This window comes from Aptenodytes patagonicus, chromosome 5 (assembly GCF_965638725.1).
Source record: "Aptenodytes patagonicus chromosome 5, bAptPat1.pri.cur, whole genome shotgun sequence".
Classification (NCBI taxonomy): Eukaryota; Metazoa; Chordata; class Aves; order Sphenisciformes; family Spheniscidae; genus Aptenodytes; species Aptenodytes patagonicus.
Window position 1 is genome coordinate 47,248,347 of NC_134953.1, and position 17,643 is coordinate 47,265,989.

At 38.6% G+C, this 17,643-nt stretch overlaps 1 protein-coding gene across 1 annotated transcript in view; it reads right to left on the reverse strand.

Annotated features, from left to right (window-relative positions):
• The window catches only part of HMCN1 (hemicentin 1), a 209,103-nt gene that overhangs the window by 83,368 nt on the left and 108,092 nt on the right, over positions 1 to 17,643 (reverse strand). Inside the window, exons 28-40 of the mRNA XM_076339558.1 lie at positions 16,914 to 17,061; positions 16,287 to 16,413; positions 15,111 to 15,265; positions 12,197 to 12,475; positions 11,298 to 11,579; positions 10,130 to 10,238; positions 9,388 to 9,557; positions 8,997 to 9,151; positions 8,082 to 8,205; positions 6,657 to 6,758; positions 4,248 to 4,424; positions 1,607 to 1,758; positions 693 to 816 (exon numbers count right to left, since the gene is read on the reverse strand). Of these exons, the coding sequence (XP_076195673.1) occupies positions 693 to 816; positions 1,607 to 1,758; positions 4,248 to 4,424; positions 6,657 to 6,758; positions 8,082 to 8,205; positions 8,997 to 9,151; positions 9,388 to 9,557; positions 10,130 to 10,238; positions 11,298 to 11,579; positions 12,197 to 12,475; positions 15,111 to 15,265; positions 16,287 to 16,413; positions 16,914 to 17,061 (2,104 nt within the window). The remainder of the gene's footprint in view (positions 1 to 692; positions 817 to 1,606; positions 1,759 to 4,247; positions 4,425 to 6,656; positions 6,759 to 8,081; positions 8,206 to 8,996; positions 9,152 to 9,387; positions 9,558 to 10,129; positions 10,239 to 11,297; positions 11,580 to 12,196; positions 12,476 to 15,110; positions 15,266 to 16,286; positions 16,414 to 16,913; positions 17,062 to 17,643) is intronic.

Here is a 17,643-nt window from a genome sequence, read left to right on the forward strand (position 1 = left end):
AATCAGGATGAAGCTCATACAAGTTACAAGAAATCAGAAGGAAGGATGAATTCACATGAGTTCAGTCAAAAAGACTTCAGAATTAGCTTACTGACAAAATTTGGAAAACTGACAAAGTACAAAAGCTAAAGATACATTCCCTGCTTCTTGAAAGAGACAAAGTTGACTGGTTGGGCTCAATACAGTGTCATTGTTAGCACTAAAAAAAGTCACCACCATTTAGGCAGGCATAGTAAGGTCTTGAAAATGGAACACAAACTGGAGAGCTGTATGGCAAACTCACATTGACTCATTCTGGTTCAATAAAGACAACTGAGCTCTGGCTCCAATAATCTCTTTTGCCCGTGGGATCTACATGTTTTTTACACAAAGAAAAATACATATTTTCTCCTATCATTTATAAATGAGCCTTTATGTATTAAAATTATAAATTCACTGTTGCAGCTACATTTCTTCAAGGATACACAGAAGAACATACATACATAAATCATGTGTACATATGTGTAGATACGTATTTTTACTTACATACACACATGTACACACCTAATCACTTTGCCTTTCATTATGGTTTGGAACAATTTTTCTTCAACATTGCTAAAGGTCTGGGCCACAGTGTGTTTAATTAAAGTTCCACGAACAGTTTTTTTTTTGGGGGGGGGGGGGGGGAAGAGGGATTTGTCAGAAAATCTCACCATAAACTCTGAGATCAATATCTCTCTGGCTCTCACCCGCAGCATTCACTGCAACACAAGTGTACTTTCCTGTGTCACTGATCTGAGCACTAGTCAATGCTAAGACTCGGCCCCCAGACAGAACCTGGAATATAAGCATGACACATTGAGAATCCACACCACAATGTGAAACACAAGGAGAGAGAGCTATTAGGTTTCATTTCAAAACGAAATACTTGTTTTGCCACTGCTTCCCACCACCTCTCTGCTCCCTAAGCTCCTCCCTGCACCCTGTTGTTCTATTTTGATCGAGACCTGCAAAAGCAGAAGTCTAACTTCAGGCAAACCCATAGGGAACTCCTGGCATCCACACGTCTTTGCAGGATCGGGACATTCCTCCCTCTTACCAGTTTCAAACATTCTGTCACACGTTTTGTCTGTGCCCCGAGTTGTCCATATAGTATACAAATTTCCCCTCTTTCCTTTCAGATCATAAAATTAGCTTTCATAAAGCAACCATGCCCTCTCCTTTTAACTCTGAAATATCTCCTTACATCAGGGGTCTTTTTTTTTTTTTTTTCTTAAAATGAATTACTATTTTATATAATGAGATATTACACGATCTTGAGCTCTACAGGTCTCTTCAGCATAGGAATATGGTCCAATTTCCTCTTGCCAGTAAGTGAAAAATTTGCTGATGCAAACTCTTACTCAGTATGAAATCAGTTGAAAGGACCACCTTATTTCAATATATCCATATCTTCTGCTTCACACAGTAACTACTGGAGCTAAACTTGCACCAATAACGTAGAGCAAAAGGCCCTATACTCTCATTCCAAAATCTCTAGCTTATACAGTTCCATTAAACTGTACCAGTTTTAAAGTCTCCTACCACAACAGGAAACAGCACAAATAGCAAGATTTGAACCCGGTACCTGGAGTCCATCGCTAAAGCTGGAAACAGGGCTACCATCTTTTAGCCACGTCAGAATAGGCGCAGGGATGCCTCTTGCTTCACACTCCAGTCGCACTAGATTATTAACCACGACTGTCACCATGTCACTGCTGCCAGAGATTGATGGTGGGACTGAAAAAAGAGAACAAAGCTGAAACAGCTACGTAAGAGTATTAATCACAATAAAATTAAATGGGCCACTTACTTTTGGACATTATTTCTCTTTCTGCTAGGCACTACATTGTTGGAATGATTTCTCATGTTACTCCTACTGAGCTCTTGTCATTTGTTTGCTCCGTGCCAAATCCTGCTCTTCACTTACATAAACAGTCAAATAACTTCAATGAAACTACTGTGAGCAAGGTAAGCAGGACTGGGCCCACAGCCCAGAGGATAGCTGCGAAACCCGGGAACCATAACATAAAACCAGAAAATATTCCCTCAAACTTTTATAATATTCCATTTAGACCTTGTGAAAGGCATTAAGAATGGTGGGGATTAAAGAAAGATGTTTATCATATAAACTGCATAAAGCAAATACATACACAGAGTAATAAATTGGCCTTGCAGAGCATATGTGAACATTTACCAGATTAGACTGTATAACATCTGCCTGTCTGATGATAAAAAACATCTTAATGGAACATCTCAAAACACTTACTATAGGTACACATTCTAACAAATTTTGTAGAGCTATGTTAAAAAGGGAGACAAGAAGTATTAAAAAATTGAGATGTTTCATTTATCAGGAGAATCAAAACAATTTTATTTGCTCCTACCACTAATAACTTAGTAATAAAGCTTTACAGTCAGTATCAGTGCAAAACTTAATACTTGAAGTCACTCCGAGAAAGAGATGAGAATGGTGTGATCTACTCATACATATCCTACATGAGGAAAAAAAAAATTTATAAAATTCTGTACTGAAAACAAGATTCATTAATAAATTGAGCAACCTCTAACAGCCTGTAACTCAGGCTACCTACTCTTGGACAAATTCCAGTAATAGCAGAAATGGCAGAAAAAAAGCAAGTGTGATTTTATAATATTTTTTTCCCCACACACATGCACACAGTTCCCCTATTTCACTACAATAGCATCCATTGTTCTCAAATGCCTGAAAGTTATAATGGTGAGAAAGAAGTGGAAAAAATTAATACAGTGATATCATATGAATATACTAAACTAGAATTCAACCTGCTTCCTTCAGTAGGACTGCCTAGTTTCATTTAATGTTAAGCCTGCAGTATCAAGCATTGTTCTTAACGCAAAAATGATCTGATAACTTCTACCATAGCTACTGCATCCACAACACTATTAACAACAGAAGTTGTTGAATACGACCAGTAATCGACCAGCATAGGTGCTCATTCACAATGCCAACTGCCATACAGAAATCTAGAGCAGGCTTTCAGTAAATGTAGCATAATGTTCTGTACTTGACACTTCAGAGTCTATTCTCCATTAAGTAGTCATTCTTGCTTCCACTATTAAGAGGGGAAAAAAGCCTCCAGTTTTCTCTTCTCAAACTCATAAACCGTAACTAAACTGGATGATAAACTTGTTCATGGTAAATTCAAAAAGCACTCCATTGTAAGCCTGGCATGATACAAGCTGAATTAAATAGGTTCATGGATAGGTATTTCAGCTTCCTTTGATGCAATTAGTTCTGGCTGCAACTGCATATATTCTGTTCTGGAAGGGGAAACAATTTTATGTGTCTAAGTTAGAAAGTATTAGTTCCCCAGAAAACTCCGGACATATCCACTGAAATTCCGCCACCCATAAAAGGACACACACATATTTAGGAGTTATTTTTCATTTTTCGGTTTAACCAGAATAATGACCTTGGCTCTAAATATTTCCTGGGAATTAATCACTGGGTGGGGTTAATTGCCTTTGACGACTTCTTGAGCCATCAGTTTTTCCCATGATGGTCATTAATTCCATGGAAATGTACTGCCCAACTCATTATTTGTTAATTAACATTAATAGGAACTACATACTCTGCGTGCATCTCAGCTGGGGACACTGTGCCAAATTTGGGCCACAGTTTTGCATGCAAGACTCCCACAGAAAACCAGCTACATGCATATGCATTTATCAAAGATAAGAATTTGGATTACGGCTCCATCCAAAAGCCACTGAAATCAGTGGAAAAGCTCCAATTTGGCTTTTGATCAGGTGCCTCATGTCTGCAAACACCCACACTTCCACTTCATCTTATTAGACGCAGTACATTTTTCTTTAGAACTCTTGGATTATGAAAGAGCATTTGATCGGTGTTCCTTCTTTATCTCCTGTGAGCTTTGAAGTCATATACAGCAAAACCCAGCAATTGCAAGGCCTTCCAAATTGCTGAAGTGATAACATAAATACCTCTTCCACAAATCTGGTGTCTCTGCTCATTCTTCCTAGAATTGACTTCCCTTACCACATTTTGCTAATACAAAACATGTATTCTAATGTCGCTGAAAGACAGAAGAGTGAATTTTCTTCCCTCTGACCCCTGCCATATATCTTCCAGTATGATGGTGTGATGAGTGATGGTAAGTCTGCTAAGCAGACTTGAAACTTGAAAAGTGCATGCAGGTGTTTTTCGTAAGTTTTATAATACTTACCATGAACCTGAAGACTGTAAAACAACTCAGCTGTGCCCGCTGTGTTGACAGCCACGCACTTGTAAATGCCAGTGTCAGAGATCTGAGCACCCTCAATCTGCAGAACCTGCCCTCTGTTCAGAAAAGTGGCGCTTGCAGCACTGGTAAGTGGACGACTGTCTTTGTACCATGTGATAGCTGCATAATGAAAGGAAAGATGGAAAAGTTGCCAAAAATACACCCATTACAAACAAAGGGACCAAATAGTCTTCAAACTTTCCATTTAAGTTTTCAGATACATAACAACAACATTTACAAATCAATATCAATATTAATCATAATTAATAACAATAAAAAGTAACTAGAAAATGAGGACATCGGTAACATTTGTGCAAAATACTGAGTATGCCATTCAATAGCAAACTTGACGCTGTCATCCATGTGCACCATGTATTTATGAAAAAATGGTCTGAAGTTAAAAAAAATATCACAGAAAACATTGTTATAGGGGATTTACTCATCTCATACCAAGGTCAACAGCAGCTCTTTAAAAATATGCAATAATATGATATATATCATTTTTTCACCTTTTACCCTAAAGTATTGCTACATTAAACTGAACCACCTGGGAAAGTTTACAGAATCAAAATGCAAGCAATCAAACCAAAGTTCAACTGGCAGACTGAAAAACTGAAAATAAAGCCCAGGAAACTGCTATTACTCCAAAAGAAAATTTTATATCAACAAAATCTGAGGACTTTTTTGCATCTCAGCCAAAAGATGGCACCCTCCATCAGCAGAATGTATAACTAATGCTTAACTGGCATCACTTCACTATTCAGTTAGATGAAACTGCTACTTACTGAGTCATTTTCCGTAGCACACAAGTTTTCTGTGAAAGACACATTCAAGAAGTAATCTGGCCTGACTGATGAGCAAGACTGCATGCAAGCTTTTTTCTTTTTCAGCGTGATGTTGTGCTATCACTTTTCTTAGCTAATATCATATCCTGACATTAGTATGTAGCATCACATCATACATAGAAGAGGTGAGCAAACTGGGTTTATTGTATAAATCATATGAACTCCATCACTTTAATTGTTTGTCCTAAAATAACTGGCAATTTGATGAGAAAAGAGTGCAAAATGGATATAAAATCCTTATGTTTTTATAACATTTTACATATACCTCCAATAATTTCGAATTTTGTTATATACAGGCATAAATGATTCTAGAAAATAATACTTTGCTGAGAATTAATTTTTTAAAAGGTAGAGAAGGTGAACCTGGATGCTCACCTGAAATTTAGTAACACCTTTCTTCTGAAAATGGGATTATGATCAGCACAAGAATAAATTGCTATATTAGATATAAGATATTAGCTATACACTATTCCCCAAGTTTTGCTGTACAATAATTAATACAGAAGATTATTCTCATATTAACACGGTATTTTTATATCCCATCAGAAGAAGGTGGGAACATAAAACACACACTGGAAAAAAGAAGGAAATAAATTTTTGTCTGCATATCTCAACAACAAGAACAAAAAAAGATTAACTGTAAAAAAAGACCTAATCCAAAAATCCTAGCTCGGAAAGAATCCCAGCAATGAAGTAACTAAAATCCAGATTGCTTTAGATTTTTCTCAATTCAGAAACAATTCAAAAGATCCATCAGTCTAAACAGGAGCCAAACCCCTTCAGCTCTCACTTGGGTAAATGTCTATGATTTCTACCGGAAACTTGCCTTAAGGAAAAAAAAAAAAAAAAAAAAAATTGTAATTCCACAAAATGTGAGGAAAATAAAGCACAAACAGATATACACAGTCTAGTTTTCAAAGCTTAGAATATAAGGAGAACCCACAAATTCATTAGTATAATTTATTACCGCAGCAGGCCACAGAAAGCACTGTACACACACAGAAAATCTACTCATTTTCACAGGCAAAGGGCCCAGACCAAACAAAGAGCCTCCTATTAATTTCAGTAGACTTCAAATAAAGTCCTAGACATGGCCACATTTGACAGGCACACTCAATACACAAGGTACTGTTTTAAGTCTGCTCTACACTATAAAATATTGACCTGACGGGAAAAGAGTGGATGTGTTTAAAGCTGATGTAGCAAAAATCTAACAGTATTCTTGTCTATGGACAGGGCATCGCTGTACACGCAAGGGAGTAGATTATCCTTGCAGTTTTCATTCATTTAATTAAAAATGGTGGGGATTACCAAATTCCTCAATAGTTACTCCACATCAGTTGATATATTGACCTTTCCCATTATACATAGCATTTAACAGTTTCTAGCTAGTTTAAAAACCACAGAATTAACTTCCGTTCAGGATATCCATTATTTTCAAAAGACACGTAAAAGTGAAAACCTTTTATCAGGTCTGCTTCATGTTCTCAACGGTGCATGTGCATACCTGGCAGAGGGTTCCCAGACACTCTGCATTCAAGATGGATTGGATTATTCACCACCACTGTTTCATTTAACATTTTCCCTGCATCTTCCAGAGTGGGTGGTTCTGGGAAAAGACAAAAGCATCAGGTTTTCATTAATTCAGCCACCCAGCTAGCAGAACATCCAATCACAAAGTAATCTGCCCTCTGAGAAACTTTGGGCAATGAATTGCGCAAGCTTCAACTAACTGCTGGATGACTGAGGAATTTCTCAAGAAAGATCGTCTTTGAAACGGGAATATTCTCTAATTATATAACCTCATTAGTGTTAAGAGGAATAAAACATTATTTTTATTTTTTCAGGAAAAATGGCATTTAAAATGGACTTGCAGGAAATGGGTGCACGACACAGAACAGTAATCTAACGTGGCAAGCTCATCTCACTTGAACTGGTAATATTAAACTGAATGTTGTACATGGCTTTAACAAAGCAAGACTCTTTACCTTACTAAAATTTATAAATTCACAACGTGACAGAAACACTAGATAATGGCACTTTGAACATGAAGACTGAGAGCAAAAGAGATATTTATGAGCATGGGACTGACACTAAAATTAACTATGACGCAATTATCACAGTATAAGATGAGTGTGGTTTCTCTTTCTAAGTCTCATCCATGGAGATACTACAATCTGTCTTCATTTCAGTTTAACATTTTCCTTACAAGTCAACGTAATCATACTCATCATGAGCATTTTGCCACAGTCCTTTCCTGCACCTCCTGAGGATTCCCGTACCTCCTTTGAGGATTGGGTCACATCAAGAATGCACAATGCTTCGTGACCACTTCTGAGGCAAATATACATAAATCATGGTGAGAGCATTTATTAAATTCACATGCAAACAACAGCTTCTCAAGTTTCTCTGATTCCTTTTATACTGATTTTAGCTACAAAATAAAATTCCTTTTAAACAGTCTGAAAAATCCCCTTATAAGAAAATATTTCTTTCTCAGAAAAGTAATTCATAAAATCTCCCCATTGCAAGGTCATGGGGAATGCCATTATTCCCAGAAAATTTGGATCAAATTAATAATGCCAACAGTGGTACATCATATCTTGATTCAGAAACATAGAGTACCCTTCTGAGCGGTGGGTTAGTGGCAATGCGTTTGGCTTCTTGGGATACCTCTGAACAGAAGAGTTAATTGGAAAGGCATTCATTTCTGTGGCCCTCGGTACCACACAAGAAAGGCTAAATCCCAAGAAAGACAGCCTTTGCCCTGACTTCTTACTAATGGAGTGGGATGAAGAAAGAAAACTGAAAGATGGATGTGCAGAGACAACAAAAATGCCAGAGAGCTTAAGAGAAAAAGGAATACAGCTATAAAAAAGCTGCCTTAAAACAGCCATGTTTAGCTTCTAACTAGAGGCAGAAACATCATTACCATGCACATGAAGCCGAACGTGCTGTTGGGCTTCTCCTGCAGCATTTGTTGCCACACAAGTGTACCGGCCAGCATCTTCCAGCAGGGCCTTGACAACTTGCAGAATACGGCCTGAAGACTCCAGCTGTACCAAAACAGAGAGCAAGGAACCACTTTACACAACGATCCCAGGCAGAGCCGCTAAGCGTAATGGCAAAGCAGACATTTATGCTGAATACAGCCAGTCTCATCTTTCTTCTAACCTGGGGCTAATATTCATGCAAGAGGTGTCTTGGTAGTTCAGAGACTTCAGTGTTCCTGGGACATCAGGATTATTAGCTGTACAGCTGTAAGGAGACCTAGATGACAGAGGGGCAGGCAAGCAAAGTGAAGAGGAGGCTGCAGGCAGAGAGAGCTGCCGCTGGCAAGATGTCAAAAACTGCTCCAGCCTAAAGTAAACCAAAGCCATTACAAGCACTCAACCCCCTGGAGCATGCAAGCACTGGGAAGGGCTGTTCATTGAAAGTCAGAATCTCACAGTGAGAAGGGAACGTATAAGTATAACGTATAAGTAGGCACTGCAATGGCAGTGCTTATAGAAAAATCCCGCCTCACAGTGACAAGTGGGTAGAGCCACCTCGTAACTGGCAGACAACCATACCTTGAAGGTTAAAGTACAACTGAAAGGAGCCGGATGCTGAATTTAGTCATGGACTCTTCTGATATGGAGGTGTCTAATGGGATTCAGTCTACTAAACACTGCTATTCAATCTGAGATACCGTCCTATTCAGGTAAAAAGCCCATCGCTCTCCAGGATGGATCTTTAGCATCTTTATATCACAGCATGAGGGAAGCAAAGGAAAAGAAGCACTAACATGTATAATTTATTGTAACTATCTTTCATGGTTTGGATCTCATAGAAGAGTAGTGCTTACTCTTATATTTCCTCTGGCAGTGTTTACCGGTTGACCATCTTTTAACCAAGTTATGGAAGGGCTGGGAATGCCATTGGCTATGCACTGCAGCGTCACAGGTTTGTATATCACAACAGCTCTCTCAGAAGTCCCAGCTGATTTGATGGTTGGAGGAACTGGAAGAAGCACCAGAAACAAAAATGAACTATCATTTGAACATATACATTTAAATATATAGAAGTAATATCCCACAGATAAGAGCAGCTTCACTTCTATTTCATCTACTCTCATCTCCAATTTTTCAACCCACTAATACAAATAAACATTTACAGAAAATTTGAGCACCTTCTTGCCAGCAATTTAAAATAAAGGCAGTCTGCTGCTTCCCCATCACACCCCTTGAGTAACCTACCATGCACAGTAACATCAAATTCCCTTTCATGTTCTCCTGCCTTATTTGCAGCCACACATTTATACCGGCCAGTGTCTGACACTTGAGCTTGAGAGATGAGAAGTTTTTGTCCATTTAATAAGATCTTCTGTCCAGCTCCCTCTTCAACTGGTTGACCATCTTTCAGCCACCTACCAAAAAGAAAGTACAATCTCAGATCTCTATGACAGTAAGATCAACAACACTCCTAAAATATGCACAATTCTATTAAACAGAATTTCTAGGAAGGTTTGGAGATGTCAGGTAGTATTCTGCTTTTCTGAGTGCCATGGACCGAAATGGTTTACCTGGAGACGGGAGTATAGGGGAACAGGCACTAAAGAAGTCAGAAAGGTTGACAGCTGGGAAGCAGTAGTGAAAGTGGATGCCACCAACAGAGGCAGACAGGAATCTCCAAAGCAAAAGCAATCACTAACGACAGATGAAAAGTGTACAGATGCATTAGGAAGGGAATGAGAGTTTTGTCAGCTCTTGTTATCTATCCTAATTTCCAGGACATGCATATTGGCACAACATACCAAACTACTTTAAAACAAAATCCTGATCCTGCCATGCATGTGCCTGATGCTGTCTTCAGTGGAGCCTGGAGTTTGTCCTCCACACATTAACTGTAACTAGATAACATGGGTAGTTCATAAAGACTACCTCCAAGCTCACCTACTGAGCCTTTTTTTTTTTCCTACTGTCATACCAATCCCCTTACGTGATAGTTGGTGAGGGTGTCCCTGCTGCTGAACAATCCAACTCCAAAGGGCTATGGAGAATCACAATGTAGTCCAAGAGCTCATCCCCACCTTCCACAAATGGCGGGACTGTAAGAGAGAAAAACCCATCAACAGAAACTTAAGCATTAGAAATGTCATAAAAGTCTATATAATAGTAATGTTAAAAAAAAAAAAAATCTTGACATCTCTCTCACTTTGGGACATGCACAGATTTGCAGTTCATCACTGTTCCTTTTTGAAGAGAAACATCTACCCAATGATATTTTGTGGCTCCAAATTACTCTTCTCATTCTTTTTTATTGCTTCTTGTTTGTTTGTTTTTTCCAGATTCTGTCTGAACAACCTTGTGAACGGGGGGGGCACTTTTAGCACCCTCTGTCAGCAGAAGGAGAAAACAAAGGTGCAGAGGACCCTCTTCCAGGTCTTCTTCACCCTGTCTCATTGTCTTGCAGGAGTGGCTGGGTTGGGGAGGAAGTACTGCCATACAGCTCCTCCCAGCTCCTTCACTGACTAGCAAGACCAGTGAGATATACCCGGAGTGGAAGAATGGATGCTCTACATCTGCACGCAATAGTATGCGCTGTTCTTCAAAAGGGCAGTTCAAAGCCTAAAAATCAAGCCTTTAAAGTTCTTAAATAAACCCTTCCATGTCCGGAGAATGTGATGAACATCTGTATAATTCATTTAGAGACATTCAGAAGGGACTGCTGAGATTCAGACTGTGGTAAAGGATTCAATGGAAAAAGAAGAAAAAATCTTCTTCATGAAAGGTTCAAAATTTGCACAACAGCTCAAATTCAGAGAAAGGTGTTCTTGCCCCAGAGGCAACTACTCAGTGATATTTTTTAATGGATTCCTTTCATATCTATGATCTTCTTCTAGAAAGGCAAGTCAGAAGAATTTTAAAGGTCCCTGAGGATAATATTTTCCTACCACATGCATGAAAACTCTTCAAGAACTAACCTGAAAGTAAGAGTCTTCAAGCCATCCCATAACCCTGGACAGAAAAAGCGTGCAGCACCCAGGTTTAACTAAGTATGCAACTTGACTAAGTGATCTTTCATACAATGATACCAACAAAAATAAAAGCATGCTTTATTAGGTTTATGGAATTCTGATAAATCAGTAGTTCTATTGCTCACACACCTAAGATTTCAACTTCATATTTGATTTCTTGTTCTCCAGCTATGCTTGTAGCCACACACAAATACTGGCCCTGGTCAGCCTCAACAGCATTCAGAATCTCCAGCTTCTTCCCTCCAGATACAACGCGGAGGTTGTTGCTTGCTTTCACAGGCACACCATCTTTTAACCAGGTAAGGAGAGGTGGAGGATTGCCAGCAGCTTTACACTCTAATGTCAGTGAATTGCCAGCAACCACCTGCCTGTTCTGGGCTGTGTCAGCATTGCCCTCAATTACTGGAGGAACTGTAGAAAGGAAACAATACATTGCAAATGATTAATTCCGAAGCCAGAAAATGTATTAAGAGCAAATGGGTTAGTTCCTCCCCACCCACATTGGCTCTATATGCCATTATGTCACGCACAATTTCATGTGAGAATTTGCTGCCGGGGTAAGCCAAGACAAAGGGGAAACAGAGAAGTCAAATGATGTAGTTCAATATTGACCAGTTGTATAAAATAGAGGATCTGCAGGGCTTTGAGATGGAAGACCTAAATCTGAAGGTCTTAAAACAGTATGCTAAAGATCCCACCCAGAGTAGGTATTTCAGGTAAGTGTTGTTCAGCATGCACATGCGAGAAAGAGAAAGGATACATGGAGAAGAAGTAGTTTTGATATTTCACTAAAGCATGGTATCAAGGCTCCTGAAGTCAAGAGCTTTTTGAGAGTCACATAAAGCACAGGGTGTGAAGCTCCCTCTACATGGTCCTGCTAATACAGGCCAATCCTTAAATGCAACAATTGACTGCTGTTTACCCTTGACAGGCCTGCAAAGGCTGCTGATGTTACAAAGGCAGAAAAGTTTTCAAAACACACTTCCTGTAACATGGCAAATAACCAAGTTCAATAAACTTTTGCCTACCATAGACATCCACATCATATATTTTTTCAGCAGCTCCAGCAGCATTGGTCACGCGGCAAGTGTACTTTGCAGAATCTGATACTTGGGCCCGAGGTATCTGCAGGAATTGCCCTCTATCCACATACAGAGCATGGGGGCTGGAAATAATTGGGCGTCCGTCTTTGTACCATGTAATGGTAGGAACAGGGATTCCCTTGGTTTCGCATTCCAAATTTATAAGGTTGTTAAGAAGCACCGACACCTCTGTGGTAATATTCCCTCCTTTAATACCAGGAGGGACTATTTCAAAAGACAAAACAACAGTATTAAAGCCTTAGTATACAAGTCTGTGTAGATTTAAATAGATTAAGCATTAGAATGCTGTAAGAATAAAAGATTTTAGCTTAAGCAGACTTTCAACCCTTCTTGGTGTTTTTTGTTTGTTTTTTTCCCCCATCAGAGTTATCCATTGCCTGTACAATTCTCTGGGGCACACTGAGAGTTGAAAGCGTGAAGAGAACACAACGTAAATGGAATCTAACATCAAACAGCTACCATATACTTAAGAAACAAGCGCCACAGCAAGGGGCGCTGCAAAGCATTGCTGCCCCACTAGAGGTACCTGGAAACTTTTTACCTTCTAGGCTCCGACATGTGCCAAGTTAGGACAGTTGGGCCTTCATGCGTCCTGAAATGCATTTGGGCATGGCTCTGCCTCCTCCCTGTCTCTGAGGGGGAAAGAGCAATCCCTGCATATGTTGGGAGGTGCATCCTCCCAACAAGGAACAGCGACCTGCTATTTAAAATACCAAATACATCCAAAAGCCTCTACGACTGCAGTGGGAACTGCTCAGTACTCAAAACTTCTGAAGATGAAGTCACTTACTTTGAGACTAAATATGAGCTTAACAGTCTAGCTTTATGCTCCTATTTTTGAAACTTTTGGCCCATAGTCATTTCCCTTGCTCGCTAGGCAGCAGTACTCAGATTTTTCTAGCAAACAAGCTCTCGTGTAAATCAGCCAATATAAAGAGTTCGTAAATCTCTGTAGAAGTAATAAAAACACAGTGCAATTGGCAACAACTAAATTTATGACTGCTGAAAGTACCAGACACATCTGGCAGACACATTAACTCCTCTGCTGCCAAACATGCTCAGTATATCGTAGACTTCCACTGACTTCCATAGTGTTCATTTAAAATGCCACTGCAGAAATGTAAAGCAAAGTGTCAGTGAATGGGATCTACACCTATGAGATGGGTCTTGCAGATTATCAAACCATGATGAAATATTTTCCTAATTAAATAATTTGTGTGCAAAAATACACAAACCTATAAAATATGCTGAAACACACCCAGTTCAAAGGCAAATGCATTTCTCTATCAGCATGCTTTCATCTGCAGACATGGGGAACGGTTTTAACATGGTGTTTTGGGAAAATATCAAAGCCAAAAGTAGGACTAAACAGCTAAAACAAAGTAAGAACTAGCAAGAATTAGCACCTAGGTTCCTCACTTACTCTGTGGGCTTCTGTTTGTCCAGCCCGGATTAATGAGAAATTTAAAAGTAAAGAGAGATTCCATTCTACTATCACAAATTCACCTCTCTTTGGAATAACCTGAAGTAAGGTCTACTCATCTACGAGGATTTTATTTGTGGGGGGTTTTTTATTCCTCTAATCTCACAACAGCCACAATCACCGGCAAGTCCTCACAGCATTTTCTTTGTTCCCAATGGAAAAAGACTTCACTATGATTTGTGTACAGGCATATTTCTGTGCATGTGGTTGCTACATGCTTCAGAAATGTCCCAAATGAGGGAAGTAATGTATTATAAGTTCACAGTTATCAGAAGAAAAAGACACACAATCTTCAGAAGCAAATCCATAGCAAATGAGGACTCATCAGCTTAAGGGCTCACAGATTCAAATTCCTACACTTCACACTCTGGGCACAAGAGTGTTGTCTCACCTACAGATTTCTGCACTTGTTTCCCCCTAATTTCTGCTAGCACTGTGCTCTCTCAGTTTTCAGGTCTGACTGGGCTTTTCACACGTTCTTTGTCTTCCAAATTGAAAAACTCTTGTCTCCTTTGAAGTCTTCCTTCAAAAGCTACTTCTTCCTTCTTCCATGAATCTTTCCCCTTCTTTTCTCCCAACTGATAATCTCCTAATTTACATTAAACTTATCCAGACTAATCACAGGAACTGCCTGTTCTCCATGTCTTCGCTAAGACTCCACTGCTTGTAAAAACACAAAAAAGTATACTCAGTGTGCTATAAACTTCACAAAAATAATAATAATGTTAACGTGGTTATCTCATGCTAGCATTTCTTCTCTTGCTATAAGTGACCTCAATTCACACCAATTTAAGCAAGATAACATACTACACTACCTGAAGATCATCTGGAACATTCTTTTCCAAAGACTGTTTGAGTCTGATTCTTACTGGTTCTGCACTTTACTTCATACTTTTGCACTAACTTTAACTTATTGTTGGCTGAATTTACTTCTAGCACTAGGTTAAGGAAAATAAGACGATGAGTGTATAAAAATCTTCTAATTAATTTTCTCCTAAGACAGATCAAAATAATGAAGCCAATGTAATAATAAAATAATTCAGTTGAAACTAATTAATAGCAAAATCTGAGAAGGCCTTTCAAGATTTTTGGCTTTCACCAATTAGAAACGAATAAAATAAGCACATAAAAGCCACTTAAAGGCCAAGCTTGCAAAGACTACATCCATACTTAACATGACACATATAAATGCTCAAAAAGATCACTTTGTTGACAGATGAGCATTAAGTTATGTATATACACAAACTTTGCAAGATCAGAGCCTCAGTTTATATTTGTCTGAGCATCTCCATTCAAAAAAGAAATCTTATGAGTAAAATCAAAGGATCTTCTGGGATCAGGCATCTATAAACTTACCATGGATGATCAGCTTGACCTCCTTAACTTGTTTGCCAGCAGTGTTGGTGGCGCTGCACTGATAACGACCTTTGTCAATCCTTCGAGCACTCTTTATATGTAGAACTTGATCTTTGTCCAGAAGCTCAACATTGGGATCACCCAAAAACAAGGGCCTGGAACAGAGATTATTTTGCTTCACAAAACTCTGACCCCATCTTTTCAACATTAATTTAAACTGACAGTAATAAGAAGGGGTCATTTAATGGCAGTAATCATACCATTAAAGAGTACCATTTAGCACTAGAGCAACAGCATTAATCCAAAGAGCCACCACAAAGTGACAAACTATTATAATTAATTTTATTCCTAGTTTTTAGAAGAAACCAAAGCACAAAAGTACTTTACTCAGGTCGTCCAGGATGCCATCATCAGAGCCAGAATCCTACTCCTGAGCTCAGTTTCTTTTCCTAATTACTTAGGTCATGACAGTCCTCTGCTGATAACAAAATGTCTGCATTTACTAGATGAAAGTGTCAACATATCAATACAAAAGAATAAGGAATTGCCACATCAGAATATCTGTGAGTACTAGCCAATGCTTATACTGAACTACATTGTTGAACACCAACACTATTTAAAAAACACAGCCCATTTTGTTTTTCGGCTAATATTTAAGCCACCAAGAATTCTTCTCTTGGTATGCTTTCCTGGAAGATGAGATGAAGAATTGAAACATGCAGGCTACAAATGTTTTAAAACCTTTAATGTATATATGCAGAACTGCACAAGGCACTAGCTAGAAAAATGTTTGATATGGGTCCTGTCTACCAATGAAAAAATCATGTCAGCAAAACAACTGTTTTTTAACTAATGATATGTTTAAAATAATCCAGATACAATAAACTCAAAGAAATGGTTACATTTGTCTTGGTTCAAGCATTGTCTAGCTTCAAATACCATAAATCTGCTCTGCAAGTGCCAGCATCAGTAATGGGACAGTTCACAAAGAAAAGAAGGATGCTAACTTTTGATTAAAGAACTTACCACCTCATACCACCACAAATTTTATCCACCGACAATAACTTAACACTAAGTAGTTAAAAGCTGAGCTTGCTGGTACAGCGCACTTTCTTCCTCTACATTCTAAGGGAGGAATAACCTAGACACAAACCACAAAAGCTATAATAGACTTACTTGCCATCTTTGAACCAGTGAATGTCAGGAAAAGGGAAGCCTTTGGCTCTACATTCCAGACTGATTTCCTGGTTGAGGATGACTGCAATTTCACCAGGGGTATCAGCACCTATTATACTTGGTGGAACTTTAAAAAGACAAACATTACAGGAAGAACTGCTATTTAACCAGGAAGGTATGCTATGAAACTGGAAGAAATGCAGTGGTGAATCATGCTATTCCCTTGAAACAACTTTAGTTTTCACTGCAAAGTGACTCCTGCTAGATCACATCATTTCTACCACGACAAGCACTTCCACACTTCTGCTGATGAACTGTACGTAAGAAGACTCCTATGTTAGACTGCTGTATACCCAAAATACAAAACAAAGTACCAAAGACCAAAATCCAGAAGTGAAAAGCAGCATTTTGTCTGTGTTACAAGAATGGCAAATTTTCAGTCTTCAAAAGCCACCATGAAGAGTGCTTCGACAGCCAATATTTAATGGGCAGCAAGAGGAAAAATTCATTTATAATAAATTGAAATTTAATGGCTTCTTAAGTATCAACTGTTTTTCAGATCACCATCTTTAAAAAAAAAAAAAAAAACAACACAAAAACAAAACAGAAAAAAACCACGGAACTAACCTAGTATATCTAGGTTAAACAGCTTCTCAGAACTTCCTGCTACATTTATGGCTTTGCATGAATATTGTCCAGCATCATCAGTAGCAGCTTTAAGGAGCTTCAGTATCTTCCCATTGTGCAAAATCTGGAGAGTACTGCTTTCCACAACCTTAAAAGAACCCGAGACATTAGCCTTATGTGATTCAAGTTACATCAGCCAAATATCACAGCTGGATTTTTAAAAGAAAATGGTAGGTTTAGTCTAAGGATAATCTGTTTCCCCTTTCAGTTACAGCACTAATCTCCTCAACTTCTGCAATCTATTCAATATGACTTGTAGCTCAACACACAATAGAGAGTGGGAAAACCAAAGAAATTTTTCATTCATCAGTAATGGTCAGTCACAAAGGTGCATAAAGGGGTCTCTCCTCATCTTAAACTATCACTTCTCAGCTACAAGTAGAAGCATAGGACTCAAGGATAATCCTGAGGAATTCGAATCATCTCCAAGAGTTCTTATTTCTCCGTCTACAGAATGAAGAAAATACCATTATTTGTCCCCTCTGCAAGGGCTCTGGCATCTACAATACTGGGAGATTGCTAAGGCTAATGCCTAGGGGAATCTTGAAAATAAAAAGTTTACTTTTGACTTACTGAACAGCTGAATTAATAGATTAGCCATATTTAGCTGGCTTTCTGTGTGGGTGTTCTCAGTGCAGTTTAAATATACATAAAGGCATGTACATGTATT